Raw genomic sequence first — 16,211 nt, 5'->3', positions numbered from 1 at the left:
TAGGTAATGTTTCATGTTACTGATTCCTGGGCTAAGGACCAGTTTGAAGGTAAAATGTTTATTTTAATCAGCAAAAGTCTAATTTGAATTCTGGATCATAAACGCAGACCCTCTCCTCCCAGAAAAAGTTCTCTGTTATCACAGGATATAATTAAAAGCTACTTTAATTTTCAAGTAAAAGAAATACCTAGCTGTGCTCATATGTGTAATCTGTATTCCTACTTCCCGTATTTGTAGACATGCTTTCACATGCTAGCTACTGCCAATTTTAATTTCCAAAGTTTTGCAGTTTTGCTTTCAAAAATATTTTATGCATTTTATTAACTTTAATTTTAGACTGGCTTTCAAGTCTCAAATCCTCTTAAAACAGGAAATGTCAGTTCTTGCTCATAGCTCCTTGTAAGAGGCTTTTGCCAAATTCAGGAATTTAGAGACTCGTTAACTGTTTTACGTTATAAGTAACATAATTTTGGCAGGGGGAGCAAATTTATAAATATCAACTATTACATATCCATATTTGTGAACTTGAATAAGCTTAATCAAATGTCAAAATTCGGCTATAAAATGGTACTTTTTTGCCTCAGTATTTATACACCCCTTTCTTAGTAATCAAGATTTGTTTCTTTAAAAAGGTTTTAGCTGTTGATTGGAATTGGTGAAAAACAGTTGGATTGGCTAATTAACTCAAACCTCCCAATTAAAATAGTGGAGCTTGGTAGATAACATATTTATTCATCAACTCAAGAACTTAAAGCTTCAAGTTCTTCAAAGTTTAAGGTTCTTCAGCCTCTTTTGATCTCTAATAATAACTTGAATATAATAGACTTTTCAGGCTTCTCGCTTTAAATCCCAGTGCCAGATACTCATTTGATTGGCTCTTCCTGCTCAGAGAATAGTCCAATTAGTTTTCTATGCCAATCCCAGAAGTTCTGAAGTGTCACGCCTTCTATCCAACTATTTTTCTGTATGTGGCAGCAACTCCTCTCGTGCTGTTTTTTTCCCACTGTTCATGATTGGCTTCACCTCCCTTTTGCTCTGAAGTAATAACCACCATTAGGGATTAGTACATTATCCAGGGCCTTGTACTATCAAAGTGATGGCCCTCTCCATTACTATGGATGACCGAAAATAGACCACAGTTTGTTTGCCAGGACTTCTCATAGTATTTTTTCATTCTCAAGCTGGCTTAAAAAATGTCTTAAAATTTAAAATGACATGACATAAAATGCCAGTAAAGATTAATAATAGACTTTTGTTAAATATTCTACAAACATTTTCTGGTAGAGTTGTCTTTAAGGCTTTCAAATATCCTTCATTAAGATAGTTTAATTCAAAATAAAAGTTTCCAGATTATAAGAATTTATCCTAAGAATGAGCTGACATAACAGGATATTAGACCAATTTGTTAAGTTAGTAAGGTTTAAATGACCTAAAGTCATTTGGATGAATGCTGCTCTTAGTGAACCACCCTTTAAGAAGTCACTTTCATCACACAGAAAGTTAAGCAAAGAAAAATCATTTTTTTAAAATTTATTTTTTAAATTTATTTTTATTTACTTATTTATCTTTGGCTGTGATGGGTCTTCATTGCTGTGTACAGGCTTTCTCTAGTTGTGGCGAGCAGGGGCTACTCTTCATTGTGGTGCGGTACGTGGGCTTCTCATTGTGGTGGCTATTCCTGTTGCAGAGCACAGGCTCTAGGCGCACAGGCTTCCGTAGTTGTGGCACATGGGCTCAGTAGTTGTGGCTCGTGGGCTCTAGAGCGCAGGCTCAGTAGTTGTGGCGAATGGACCTAGTTGCTCTGCGGCATGTGGGATCCTCCCGGACCAGGGATCGAACCTGTGTCCCCTGCATTGGCAGGCGGATTCATAACCACTGCGCCATCAGGGAAGTGGAAAAATCATTTTTAATAGCTCCTAAAAAACTGTATTTTAAGAGAAATTCCTTACATGATATAAATGAAAATGTGTTCACAAATGAAAGCACTTTGACAAATAAAAAAATCATAGACAAAATACTATTACCCACAGTAAGTTAGAAGTTTTAAACAATGTAGATATTTTAGTGTTTTTAGCTTAAAAAAAAGGCTTATATGAAAAGAAAATGCACTGAGAAATATGTCATTTTTAAACATGAAAGAACAAATAGATTTCAAATTCAGAAAGATTTTTGAAACGTTTTATTTATATTCTGGTCTTACAAATGAGAATTTTTAACTTTACTCTTCTGTAAGAACGTAAAGCACAAAAATTTGCTAAATATCAGATCCACACAAATCCACAAAAAGGTTTTCTGTGTAGTCTTCATTAATGCGAATCTCTGTGTGAATGTTTCACTCTTACCGTAGATCTTGAATCTGTTTTACAAGAATGAAGCCATACAGTTTTTATGCAGTGCATTCATTATAAGCTATAACGTTTCTATTAAAAGGAAAGCTGGGTAATACAAAAATATGAGAGGATCTGAGAAGCAGGCAATCTGTTGAGGCTCGGTATATCTTATTTGCTTTGTAGTTTTCTGTCTTCACTTTCAAAAAGCACACAGCACATGAGGCACAGTAATCATCTCCCTTATTAACCTCCCTAATTAAAAAATCTGTTGTTCGTAAAACTGGACCAATTATCACAAATTATCATTTGCATAATTAACCATAAGACTATTACAAAGCATTTTGTTAGTGGTATCAACAAATGGAGGATGGAAACTTATAAAAAATGGGTTTTGTTAAGCTTGCCAACTCCTTACATAACATGGGTTGTGCTGCCACTTCAACTTTTAATTAGATGTTTAATGCCTCACAGTAAAAGACTGATCAATGGAAGAAAGCAAAACTAAATTATTTTCTAGGTGCTGTGACATTTCATTTGACAAGGTAACAAAAGGATAGGACAAAATTTAAGCAAGATTTATATGCGTTCCAACTTTTCACTCAGGAATTCTTCTACACTGTCTGTGTTCCATTTGAGGATGCTTAGTTCTTCAGCAATGTTCCCATTGTCGTCCAAAAGCTTTAGCACAGGGTCTGAACCGCGAACATACTACAAAAAAGAGGAATATCATTTTCTGCTTAGAAAGAGCCTTTTCAGTTTCAACCAAAGTCCAAATCAATTCAATCCAGCTTAATTAAATTTAATAGTAATAAGCTTTTAGACATAACATCACAACAGCTCTTAAAGGAAGTCTTTTAGAAAAGAGTGTAATGGGATTTCATCAAAAATGACAATTAAAACAAAAATCACATTTTACTTCTGAAGAGAAACACCTGTTGGTATCAAGCAGTTTACTTGGGATTTAAGCTTATTCTTGAATGTAACAAGTATTTACTGCATACATGACACACTCCAACTCTCAAATGAGTTGAAAATCTAATGAAGGAGGCAGACAAGTTCAAAATATTGAATGAGAATGACTCTTAAGAGCCATGTTGAAATAGGCTGTGCATACAAACTATCAGACAATTCTGTATTGGACTTTCATTAGATTTCTTAAACCAAAGAAAATTTATTCTGTTGTAATTAGTTTATAATTCGGCAGGATTCCTGAAACTTCAGACCTACTAGTGGGTTCCAGTATTTCACCAGAGAGCTCTGAGGAATTCTGACTCTGGGTAAATGTGATAACAAACCTGATCCCATTGATTAAGTGATCAGTCTTCAATGCTAAATTAAGGACCATGTAACTAAAAATGCAGCAGTGATGATGGAGGGAGCTGAGAAACTCAGCAATTATGCTTCAGTTTTACTAGGTCTTCTAGAGTTGTGAACTTCAGAGATGGAGACAAGCTCTGATGTGATTATTTGCATTTGGTACATTTGGTATATAACCCATTTCTGGAATTTAGAAATTGGCCCCCTAAGCTAATAAACCAATAACATTACTACTAAAATCTTTTGGGTCAGGTTATCTACATAAATTATTCTTAAAAATTCAATTTTTTATTCAAAAACTCATTTTAGTCCAAAAATTAGAAACTACATAGCCCATAGTTGCAAAAATGTTCAAAATATTAAATCAAATCCAACAGTGTATAAAGAATTACATACCATGGCCCATTTGGATTTACTCCAAGTATGCAAAGCTGGTGCAAAATTTGAAAATGAATTAATGTAATCTATTACTACCAACAGGCTAAACAAGAAATCTTATACCAGTAGATGCAGAAAAAGCATCCTGTCACATGCTACAACATGGATGAACCTTGAGGACATCATGCTAAAGTGAAATAAGCCAGTCATGAAAGGACAGATACTGTACGATTCTGCTCATATGAAGTATCTAAAGTAGTCAAAATCATAGAAATAAAGTAGATGGGTGGCTGCCACGGGCTGGAGGCAGGAGGGAGGGGGAATTACTGTTTAATGGGTATAGAGTTCCAGTTTTGCGAGACAAAAAAATTCTACATCTGTTGCACAACAGTGTGAATATACTTAACACTACTGAACTGTACCCATAACATTTAACTTACCAGTACTGAACTTCACCCTTAACATTTAACTTACCATCTTAACTATTTTTAAGTTTTTTTTAACCATAATTAAAATTTTTAAAAGTGAGCAAAAGATCTCAGATACACCAAAGATATACAGATGGCAAATAAGCATGTGGAAAGATTCTCAATTAGGGAACTGCAAATGAAAACAACAATGAGATAACATCACACACTTATTAGAATGGCTAAAATCCAAAACACTGACAATAATGAATGCTGATGAATGTGGAGCAATAACTCTCATTCATTATTAGTGGGAATGCAACATGATATAAGCGCTTTGGAAAACAGGTTAGCTTTGTAAGAAACTGCCCAACACTCTTACTATATGATTCAGTAATCGTGCTCCTAGGTAATTACCCAAATAAGTTAAACGTTTGTCTACACAAAAATGTATACAGCACTGTTGCTCATAATTGCTAAAAACTGGAAGCGACCAACATGTCCTTCCACAGATGAACAGAAAAGCAAACCATGGTATAACAGAATACTATTCATATTATTCAGCATTAGAAAGAAATGAGCTATCCAGCTACAGAAAAGACACAAAGGAACTGTAAACGCATATTAAATTAAAAATCTGAAATCTGAAAAGGCTACATACTGTATGATTCCAACTATATGACAATCTGGAAGAGGCAAAACTATAGAGACAGTAATAAGATCAGTGGTTCCCAGGAGTTTGGTGGGGTGTGGAGCACAGGGAATTTTGGGGGCAGTGAAACTTCTGTATGATACTGTAATGGTGGATACATGACATTTGGTAAAACTCCTAGAACTGTACGAAGTATAAGCTCTAATGCAAACTATGAAATTTAGTTAATGTATCAATATTGGTTCATCAATTGTAACAAATGTACATCAATGCAAGATGTTAATAAGGGAACTGGAAGGTGGGGGTGGGAGTACATGGGAACTCTCGAATCAATTTCTCTGTAAACCTAAAACTGCACTAAAAAATAAAGTCAATTAAAATATCTGAATAATTTTTAATTAAAAAAAGAAAATTCTGGATAAAAGGATCACATTAAAATTGCGTTACCTTGATTTGTAGTCCTCTGAATAGTCTGGGTTTATCACTCCTGACGAAAGCTTAAAAGAAAAAAAATATTCAAATTGTTTACTTCCAAATCCAAGCTAGCTACAAAGATCAACACAAAAAGTAGAAATAAACTCAATAAATAAAAAATTAGATCCTATATGGAAAAATCAAGGAAACTAAAACACATATAAAATGGAAAGATATCCCATATTCTTCAATGGGAAGACTAAATATTTTAAGATGTTAATTTTTTCAAATTAATAAAAATCCCAAATTACAATGGGATTTTGAGGGCTTGACAAAATGACAGTAAAACTCAGCTATACAAGTAAATGTTTGAGGGCTTCCGTGATGGTGCAGTGGTTAAGAATCTGCCTGCCAATGCAGGGGACGGCGGTTTGAGCCCTGGTCTGGGAAGATCCCACATGCTGCGGAGCAACTAAGCCCATGTGCCACAACTACTGAGCCTGCGTTCTAGAGCCCACGAGCCACAACTACTGAAGCCCGTGCTCTGCAACGAGAAGCCACCGCAGTGAGAAGCCCATGCCCCACAACAAAGAGTAGCCCCCTTTCGCCGCAACTAGAGAAAGCCCGCGCGCAGCAACGAAGACCCGATGCAGACAATAATAAATAAATTAAAAAATAATAATAAAAGAGTAAATGTTGGAGAACAGGACAGTTTAGAAAAAGTAAAATATGGGAGAATTTGTTCAATTGTTTAATAATATACTATGTGATACTTAGATAAAATAAAACAATGATAAAACAAAGAAACCGATTAGGAAATCTAGAGAGAGAAAAATACCTGGATTTTTTAATATGGTAAAGCTAGCAAACCAAACAAAGAGAGAAAGAGAGAGAGAGATTATGTGTGCGTGCATCTGGGTGTGTGTGTGTGTGTGTGTGTGTGTGTGTGTGTGTGTTATTCAATAAATACTTTTGAATATCTATTGTATACCAGATAGCAGATATAAAGCTATATAAAACAGAATTCCTGCTCTTATATAGTTTATAGTCTGATGAGGAAGAAAGATGCTAAACAAGCAATCACACCACTGATAATTTCAGTTGTGATAAGTGTTTAAAAAAAAAGATTCAGAATACTACCACAGCATTTAACACAGACAACTTGGAATATGGAATATAAAATTCTTCTCTTATGCATGATCCTAAAGAAAATGCTTTATAGATGTGCCTACATAAAAATGGACACTCAGTACAGCAAAACATTACTATAAACAAAGTTAAAAGTAAAAATAACATACTGGGGAAAATTATCTCTTACACAGTATGCAAAAGAGCTTCTACTAATAAGAAAAAAATAAATACTAGGTACTAGAGAAATGAACTAAGGACAGGAACATGTACTATACAAATAAACAAATGGTCACTAAACGTTTGAAATAAATGTTCAACCTCACAAATAATCAAAGAACTGTCAAAACAATGAGGTAACCTCATTTGGAGTGGCAAAAATTAAAAAGAATATTTAAGGTTAGAGAGGGGGGTAGAGAAGATTTTGCCGGGGCTTAGTTGTGGGAGAAATATAAATGGACACATCCTTCCTGAAAGGTATTTAGCAAAATGAACCAAAAGTCTTAAAACGTGCATACTCTTTAGATCTGCAAGTCTCTTTCTAGGAACTTCTTTATTCTGAGGAAATAATTACACTATAATGCAAAGATATATAAGATCCTGCTAACCAAGTCTGGAGATTTGAAAATAATCTAAGTGTGTAAAAGGCTATTGGTTAAATAAACTAACATGGACCACTATGAAGTGCATCCAATAATTTAAAAATTATATTAATCTGTATTTAGTGATATAGATGCAAACTCATATATAAAGGTTTATAGATCAGTTTGTTCTCCATGGTTGTTATAAAAAGATGGATATATTGTTTTTATATATTTACACTAATGTTTTTATATATTTATTCATAAATATATATTTGCAAAGGAAAAAGCCTAGAAGCATTGAACGAAATCTTTAAAAATATTAAGTGAGAAAATATAAAATACTTAGCACAATATACCTAACAGTTCAAAACAATAACTATTATTTTAATAGGGGTTATATCTGGAGCACAGGGTTTGGGGAAGTTTTAAATGAATGTTTTCCTTTTTAGGTTGTTGTTGATCTACATTTTACCAAGTTTTTTTTTTTTTTTTTTTGCGGTACGCGGGCCTCTCACTGTTGTGGCCTCTCCCGTTGTGGAGCACAGGCTCCGGACGCGCAGGCTCAGCGGCCATGGCCCACGGGCGCAGCCGCTCCGCGGCATGTGGGATCTTCCCGGACCAGGGCACGAACCCGTGTTCCCTGCATCGGCAGGCGGACTCTCAACCACTGCGCCACCAGGGAAGCCCCGACCAAGTTTTTAGTAATGATCACGTCTAACTGTCCAAATTAAAATATTTTAGAATACATTAAAAAAGATAAATACAAGAGGGATGTTTCATTTGGATACCTAAATGAGGACAGTTCTTAATTCCAGTTCTGTTATCATTTGCAACAGCCTCTGATTAGATTTTATAGTGACACACATGCTTTTGAGAACTTATTTTTTAAACTTAGAATTAACTAGCAATAGCACTATAGACATGTTTCACCATGAAGATCTTTATATATGTGCATCTAGGACAACTAAACGAAGATTAGTAAATGCTTTTTCTTTTTAAGGTTTTGCAGGCTTTTTGGAAGACACTCAGATATCCCATCTAAACTTCCCCTACTAAATTTAATTCAAAATAAAACTGATTATATTATTCAGGCTTATTAGAATATCTTCTCTATTAACTTCATCCTTTAAGAGTTGTCCAATACTCCTGAATCCCCAAACAAAAATGAGCTTATAATATGCTGTTGCATTTTATAACCATTCCTTTGGCAAATGCTATATGCACATCTGTGCAAAGCATAATTTAATACACAGTGTGGTCACTACTACATAAGAAACTTCTCTGGAGAAAAGAACTATTCTTAAGTATTTTTTTTGTATCTATAACAGAACCTATAACTTTCTGTCATTCAGAAGTTTATTTATTTGTTTGTTTATTTATTTATGGCTGTGTTGGGTCTTCGTTTCTGTGCGAGGGCTTTCTCTAGTTGCAAGTGGGGGCCACTCTTCATTGCAGTGCGTGGGCCTCCCACTATCGCGGCCTCTCTTGTTGCGGAGCACAGGCTCCAGACGTGCAGGCTCAGTAATTGTGGCTCACGGGCCTAGTTGCTCCACGGCATGTGGGATCTTCCCAGACCAGGGCTCGAACCCGTGTCCCCTGCATTGGTAGGCAGATTCTCAACCACTGCACCACCAGGGAAGCCCCAGAAGATTTTAACAGGCCGGAATGAGGGAATAAATTAAAAAGAAATATTAAGATGAGTCACTAATGACTATTTTCATCAGTTCTTTTCTCTTCTCTCTGCTATGTATAAATCCACAAGCTTCTAATTTTGACTGAGGGGAGTATCTATTAAATACCCTGCGGTAGCAAATCACATTTTACAGGCAGTAAATTAATCTTTTAAAATATATTTGAATACTTACTATATACACATGGCACTAGGAGAGGCTATAAGAGCATATAAGAGACTTGCAAAAAAGACCTCAGAGTAACTTATTTTACTAGTTTTCTTTCTGCTGTTTTAAAAATAACTAAGTGATATCAGTTTGGAAATTCCTAAAGAGCTTAATTCAGTCACTCTATTTCAAGAAAATGTTCCTATGCTAATTTAATTATTTGTCAATTACTAAGGCAGATTTGTAAATAACACTTCAAAACGATCAAATATGCAGAAATGATTAGAAAACATTAAGTGGTAACGTTGAATGTTTCAGTTTTGTCCTCAAGAATCTTATCAGCATGTCATTTGTGTAGCTGCCTAGGAGACCTTAGAGCCAAGTTTTGCTATATACACTGCTTAGAAAGTCATGGTACTCTTCTTATAAATCAGAGGCTCTTCAAAGTTAACTATGAAGAGTATTAAAAAATAAAAATCTATCTTCTTCCTCATTCCAAAAAGAGGATAAGTGGGGATGAGGGATAACAAGAAGGATATGTCTTGAGGTCAAAGAAAAATGTTTGAACTATGTTATTTTCAAAATCATAAACAAGTGAAAATATAGAGGCAAAATACACTTGGCTAGATCTAACAATGTACCTTTGGTCACATTACAAGTAGTCATACAATGTACTCTATTGGTTTTAAGATTTAATAAATAAGGGCTTATGGCAGGTACAATTAAGATTTGTGAATTGCCATATAAAATTACATGGAACGATAATTAGATGTTTTCCCCTTGAGTAGAAATAAGTATATTTGTATCAGAATATAAACAAAAATGTCATATCATACGCAGAAACAACAATACAAAGAGAAGAGCAGCAGCAACAACAAACAACAGAACTGAATTCTCAATTGTGCTCAGTGAAAACTACTGGGTATCGAAGAGTATTTCTAAAACAAGAATATTTACTTACAAACTATCTGGAGTGCAAAATCATGAGTCATTTGGGTCCTCCCAACAAGACAATTTAAAAGCACTTAAAAACGTTCAGAGAACAGCAATTTAAATAAGAGAATTTGGGGAGACTGGAGGTACAATAATGAAGACAAGACAAACTAAAAAGATTATGACTTCAGAATAATAAAGTCAGAAAAGGACTATTTGAAGACTATAAATCCATAAAGGCTATATAACCAATAAACACAGGCTTTTCACCAGTTTCCCATTTGTCAAAAGTGGAGCCACCTTTGAATTAGATAAATTTAGCAAATCCATTCATTCATTCAATAAATATTTGAATTCCTCTTAATGTGAGATGCAGTGTTAGAAAGATCTGGGATACATCAGTGATAAAAAAATTTAAAAACTTCTGGGCTTTATGGAGTTCCTAGTTTGGTAGAGGCAGAAGACCAGAAAATTAAATAAATACATTACAATATTATGTGGGAACTGCTATGGAACACAAAGGCGAGGGTCTAAAATTCTGTCCAAAGGCAATCCCAAAATAATGCTTGAACTAAATTTGGAATGAATAGAGGTTCGTCACAAAAATGGGTAAAGGCATAAGTCAGGAAGAACATGCAGTGTGTGCAAAGACTTAGAGGTCAGAGTTCAGAGAACTGCAAATAGTTCTGCACATAAACTAGATATGTGAACCTAGAAAAGAGAATCCAGGTCATGATAGGTCTTGTATATGATGCTGAATTTGACATTTATATGTGATGGGGAACTACAGGTAATTTTAAATAAGAGGGTCACATAATCAAATCTGTCTTATGGAAAAGGTTTTTTTTTTTGGTAGTTGTGTAGGAGAGAATAGAAGAAAAGGGAAAAGAGACAGGCAGGCCAGATAATAAGTAATTAATCCTTCCAGATAAAGATGCTAAGGGGCTGATTAAAATCATAGAGAAGGCCAAAGATATGAAGGTTTATTAAGGAGGGGGAAGAGACAACTTGGTGACTAACGGGGCATAAAGTGTGAAAGAAATATTGATCATGACTCTCGGGTTTCATGCTTATACTTTGCTTGATGATACTGCCATTTATGGAAACAGGGAAGAAGATGGTATACTTTCATCAGAGAAGAGGATTAATTTAGTTTTTGAACATGCTGGGTTTAACGCCTCTCTACTAAAAATGTAGGCCACAGTCTACAGGACTGTTAGAAATGTAGAATCTCAGGATGCAAACCAAATTTACAGAATTACACTCTGCATTTTAACAAGATCCCCAGGTGACTTATATGTACATTGGTTTAAGATACTATGAGACCACGCAAGTGGAAACATCAATTTGCAGTCAGAAATATGGTATCTAAAAAAGGAAAGATTTAATTTAAAGATACAGATTGGGAGTCATCAGGTGAACACTGCAGTTGAAACTGAGAGAGTGGGACATCATTCAAGAGAGTAAGAAAATAACACAGACCCCGACTAACACCAATATTTGAAGTGTGGGTGGTAGATGAGATGCCAGGAAAGGAGAATAAAATGACCTGTTCACACAAGTGAAGGGAAGAGTTTCAAATGCTAGAGAGTCATGTTATCTCATTTAATCCTCAAAACAGTCCTATAGGGTAGATATTAACCGATTTTACACCACCTATTAATCCATTTTATAAATGAGAAAATTGATGAAGACAGTGCTAACGAATCAGTATTCCTTCTAGCAAAACTCCAAGGTAGCATCATAATCCTAGGCATCACTACCAGTCAACCAAAGTGGGTACGAGAGGCAAAAAGCTATTTGCTCTCAAGTTCTACATTATTTTAAAATTCCTTTCTGTGTCCGAAGGTTTATGATTCTAATACAGAGGTTGGCAAACTATGGTCCATAGGCCATATTGGGCCTCCCTGATTTTATAAATAAAGTTTTATTGGAACACAGACACATGTATTCATTTAAATATTTTCTATGGCTGCTTCCATACTATAAAAACAAAGATCAATCACTGCAATGGAGACCTTGTTGCCTATAAATCTGAAAATCTTTACTATTTGGACTTTTACAGAAAAAGTTTGCCAAGACCTACAAAATTATGGAAAATTTACATTTTTTGATAGAGACAGACTACAGACATATCCTTATCATGGTAAGACTCATGCTTGAGAAGGAAAACATACTTACTTAACATCATTACTTTTGATGTCACCAAAAGTGATAAAACACTAGGTCCAATATACAATGAGACGTTTTTATACATACTGACTTTCCTACTTAACCATAACATGGAAAACAAAAGTATTTTAGGAGGTATACCTGGAATTAGCTAAGGCATATGATCTGGGACTTTTTTTTTTTCATAAACCCTGAGTTATTTAATGTGGATAAGACATTTCAAATTTTAAATCCTCCTCTCTTCTGGAATAATTTAACATTAATTTTTTCTTCTGTTTTATGACGTGTCTAATTTAAATTAAGTAAACTTAAAAAAATGTATTATTTTCTCATGGGCTCCGAAAATACTGGTATTATACATAATTATATTAAATATGGTTATAGACTGTGGAATTAAACAATCTTCTTAATTTAAATAAGCTTGTACTAATTAAATATTTATACATAGAATTAAAATCCAATGTTTCAAAAGGAAAAGACAGTATGACTACAAATACCCACCAGTTTGATAATTTAATTATACATAAGAAATATATATATAGTTAAGTTGCAATCTAAGGATTAATAAACTACACTCAATCTTTTAAAGACTGAACTAGTAACTGCAGAAATTATTACCATGGACATAAGAAAACCTGATATCACAAACAGGAGGGCTAATTGCAAGCTATTCTTGACCTCGTGAAAATCTGAGTCACAAAAGATTATTAATAAGACAAGTCAGTAAATATGAATAATGAATATAATTAAAAAGCAAATGCCAAAACTTTTTAGGAATAAGAATGATCACTTTATCATTCAGAGAACTGATATAAAAAAAGCCAAAACAACTCTGGTACAATACTGAGTTTAAGTGTTTGAGGCAAAATAAATCATACAGAGTAAATAATTTTCTCCCTAAGCAAAAGTGGATGTTATATTCTGTGCTACATCAGAATATGCGCTTATTCTGACAAAGAATGTATTTAATTAGATGTGCATCTGCTCTGGGTCTCATATAAAATGTTCCCAAGTCCCCAAGTTGCAATCCAAGGATTAATTTCCATGCCAAATGAGCAATATTTTATTATAAACAATTCTAGGTCAGCAATAAAGGGAATGTGCTAATACAGGCAATTTTATAAAATACTAAATCCAAAAAATTCTCTTGCTATTAAGTAAACAAGGCAAGAAATCATGGAAAAGCAGCAGAAACAAAAACAAAATAAGGTATATAAATAGAGCACTTACGTATTTTAGTTAAAAAAAACAAACAAACCCCAAAAAACAAAAAAACAAGTTCATTACCTTCATAAAACTGATTTTCAGCTGACATGCAAGGATGGAATAGAAAAGCTTTAGTCCAAGTCTTTTTGGAGATACAGAGCTCCATTACTGTTTGTTGTCAACCAAAAGAATACACTTTCACAATTATCCTTTCATATAATTTATCTTTAATTCCTGTGAAGATACACCTGTATGACCTCCTCTCCTCTACACCTCAAGTTCTATGGTAATTAATTTTCTTCTTGATGGTTATTTTGTACATGTCTACTCTCACTTAATGCAATTGTTCCTTAGGAGTGTTATATAAATCAGTTTACATTAAAAATATTATTTAGAAGGATTACACTTCCACTTGGTAAAAGGAAGGCTCTCATAAAATTTGTACTTAGGAAAGTCTCTTCTTTTAAGAAAATAATCACCTCATCATGTGCTGTATTTAAATCTAAATTTCATATTTTATGCTTGCTTAGAGTCAAGTAACTTAGTATTCAACAATTATTATAAAATTCCACTCCCATGAAGACAAATGTAGAGAAAATTCATATACTGTTGAGAAAGTATAACCTTAAATATTCTTATTCTTGGGAGTATTTAATGAAATTATTTTTGTGAAATGTTGATTTTAAATTATTAACTGAAATTTTACTAGAGTTGATTTTATATACCTTGGACTTGAGGGAACCTCCCCAATTTTCATCCACAGACTTCAAGAATAGCTCCTGCATACAGCTGCAAAAGGAAAAACAGGAGTTTAAAAAACTGGTTAAAATTTAAAAAATGTAGTTATAAAATAAAATTTCATAGCACAAACATTGCAGTTAAGCAGATATATAGATCAAGCAAATGTCAGAAGAGAAAATGGAGGCCTGAGGGTATTAAATAGTTGAGTTCAAGCCCTACATGGAATATTCTCAAACTTAGCCAAAAAGATTGAAGAAGATATGGAGACTTGATGATGAACTTGAATAGGTAAGCTGTCCTAGGAAGTTCTTCATAAAATTTTAAAGACTTCCCACAGTTTTTTTAGGATGCTAAGCTGAACCCAGGTATGTATCCATCTATTCAACATAAATAATGAGAATTCTTTTTGGTTGCTTTTAAAATTAAGTGATCAATGTTTTAAAATTAAACAATACAAAAACCCAATACCTTTAAAAAGTAATTAGAGTACTATGTAAAGATATTACAGAAAAGCCAGTAAAATCTCATTATAAAATAGAACATAAATGCAAATATTTCCCTTAATGAAATTCAGCTGAAATGGTAAACACTGCTTCTCTAGCTATAGAACCTGCATGTTCTCTTTATAGTAAAAGCTCATTATAAAAAACTCAAACGCAATTATTTTATTGCAATGAATTTAGCTGAAACAGATTCAGTAGTAAACATCACTTTTTTGGTGGAGGTAGGAGCCTTGCTCATTCTTCTGGTAGTGACTTGGGAATGCTGTGACTCTGAGAAGGCAGGCAATCATAAGAACATACTATATCCATTTTATTTCTTCTTAGCTTTTAGACTTTTTTTAACTTGTAGGTCCAAGAGCTAAAGATGGATTTTACTTTCCAAGTTCTAAAATAACACAAAAAATCACATGCACTATGCATGTTTATTTTAGATACTTTGGAAAACACAGAAAAGCACAAAATAGAAATTTAAAAATCACTTAATTCTAACTCCTCTCCAAATAATGACTTTTAAAAAACATTTTGGTGATTGTGGGTAGGTCAATAAATTTCTTAAGTTTTTGAGGGGCACAGATACTGAGAGTCTAATGGAATTTGCTTTAATTCAGGCTACTCATGGACTCTGAAACCACTGATGGATTTCAGATTAAGAACTCTGATGATCTCTAAGATTTTTAAATAAGATTTGGTTTATCTTGGCTAGACATCCCCCCTCCCCCGCCAAATCTTTAAAAGTATAAGGCCATATTACCAATGAGCTCATAAAAAGATGTTTCACATTTCTAATCATTAGGGAAATTAAATCAAAACCACAATGACATACTACTTCACACTCACTAGAGGCTATTATCAAAAAAAACAGAAAACAACAAGAGGTTGGCAAGGATGTACAGAAAATTGAATCCTTGTGCACTGCTGTTGGGAATGTAAAGCGGTGCAGCCGCTGTGGAAAACAGAATGGTGGTTCCTTAAAAAATTAATAATAGAATTATATGATCCAGCAATTCCACTTCTAGGTATATGCCCAAAAGAACTGAAGGCAGGGACTGGAATAGTTATTCGTATACCAATTATTATTCCCAATAGCCAAAAGGTGGAAGCAACCCAAATGTCTATTGACAGATGAATGGCTAAACAAAATGTGGTATATACATACAATGGAATAGTATTATTCAACCTTAAAAAGGAAGGAAATTATGACACATGCTATAACAAGGATGACCCTTGAAAACATTATGCTGAGAAATAAGGCAGCCACAAAAGGGTAAATACTTTTTGATTCCACTTATTGAGGTACTTCGAGCAGTCAAATTCAGAGACAGAAAGTAGAATGATGGTTGTCAGGCATTGGGGGGTGAGGAGTGGGGAGTTACTGTTTAATAACTGTGTTTCAGCTTGGGAAGATGAAAAAGTTCTGGAGATAGATGGTGATGAAGGTTGGACAACAATGTGAATGTACTTAATGTCACTGAATTGAACACTCAAAAACAGTTAAAATATTTAATTTTATGTATATTTTACCAGAATTAAAAAAATAAAAAATATAAGGCCATATTAAAATTTGGTTATTAGATTTATCTTTTATTTCCAAGTTTATGATCCCTTGGA

The 16,211-nt window shown here is 33.9% G+C and overlaps 1 protein-coding gene across 2 annotated transcripts in view; it reads right to left on the bottom strand.

The window, feature by feature from the left end:
- Window positions 1-2,164: 2,164 nt before the first annotated feature.
- Window positions 2,165-16,211, bottom strand: part of SELENOF (selenoprotein F) — a 37,976-nt gene continuing 23,929 nt past the window's right edge. The window contains exons 3-5 of one of the 2 annotated variants that reach the window (XM_060142499.1): window positions 14,085-14,148; window positions 5,532-5,581; window positions 2,165-3,038 (exon numbers count right to left, since the gene is read on the bottom strand). In XM_060142499.1, the coding sequence (XP_059998482.1) occupies window positions 2,907-3,038; window positions 5,532-5,581; window positions 14,085-14,148 (246 nt within the window). In that variant the 3' untranslated portion in view covers window positions 2,165-2,906. The remainder of the gene's footprint in view (window positions 3,039-5,531; window positions 5,582-14,084; window positions 14,149-16,211) is intronic. The other variant, XM_060142500.1, reaches the window with a different exon arrangement.

Source organism: Lagenorhynchus albirostris, chromosome 2, assembly GCF_949774975.1.
Source record: "Lagenorhynchus albirostris chromosome 2, mLagAlb1.1, whole genome shotgun sequence".
Classification (NCBI taxonomy): Eukaryota; Metazoa; Chordata; class Mammalia; order Artiodactyla; family Delphinidae; genus Lagenorhynchus; species Lagenorhynchus albirostris.
The sequence above is the reverse complement of the archived record's forward strand: the minus strand, read 5'-3'. Positions and strand labels throughout refer to the sequence as shown.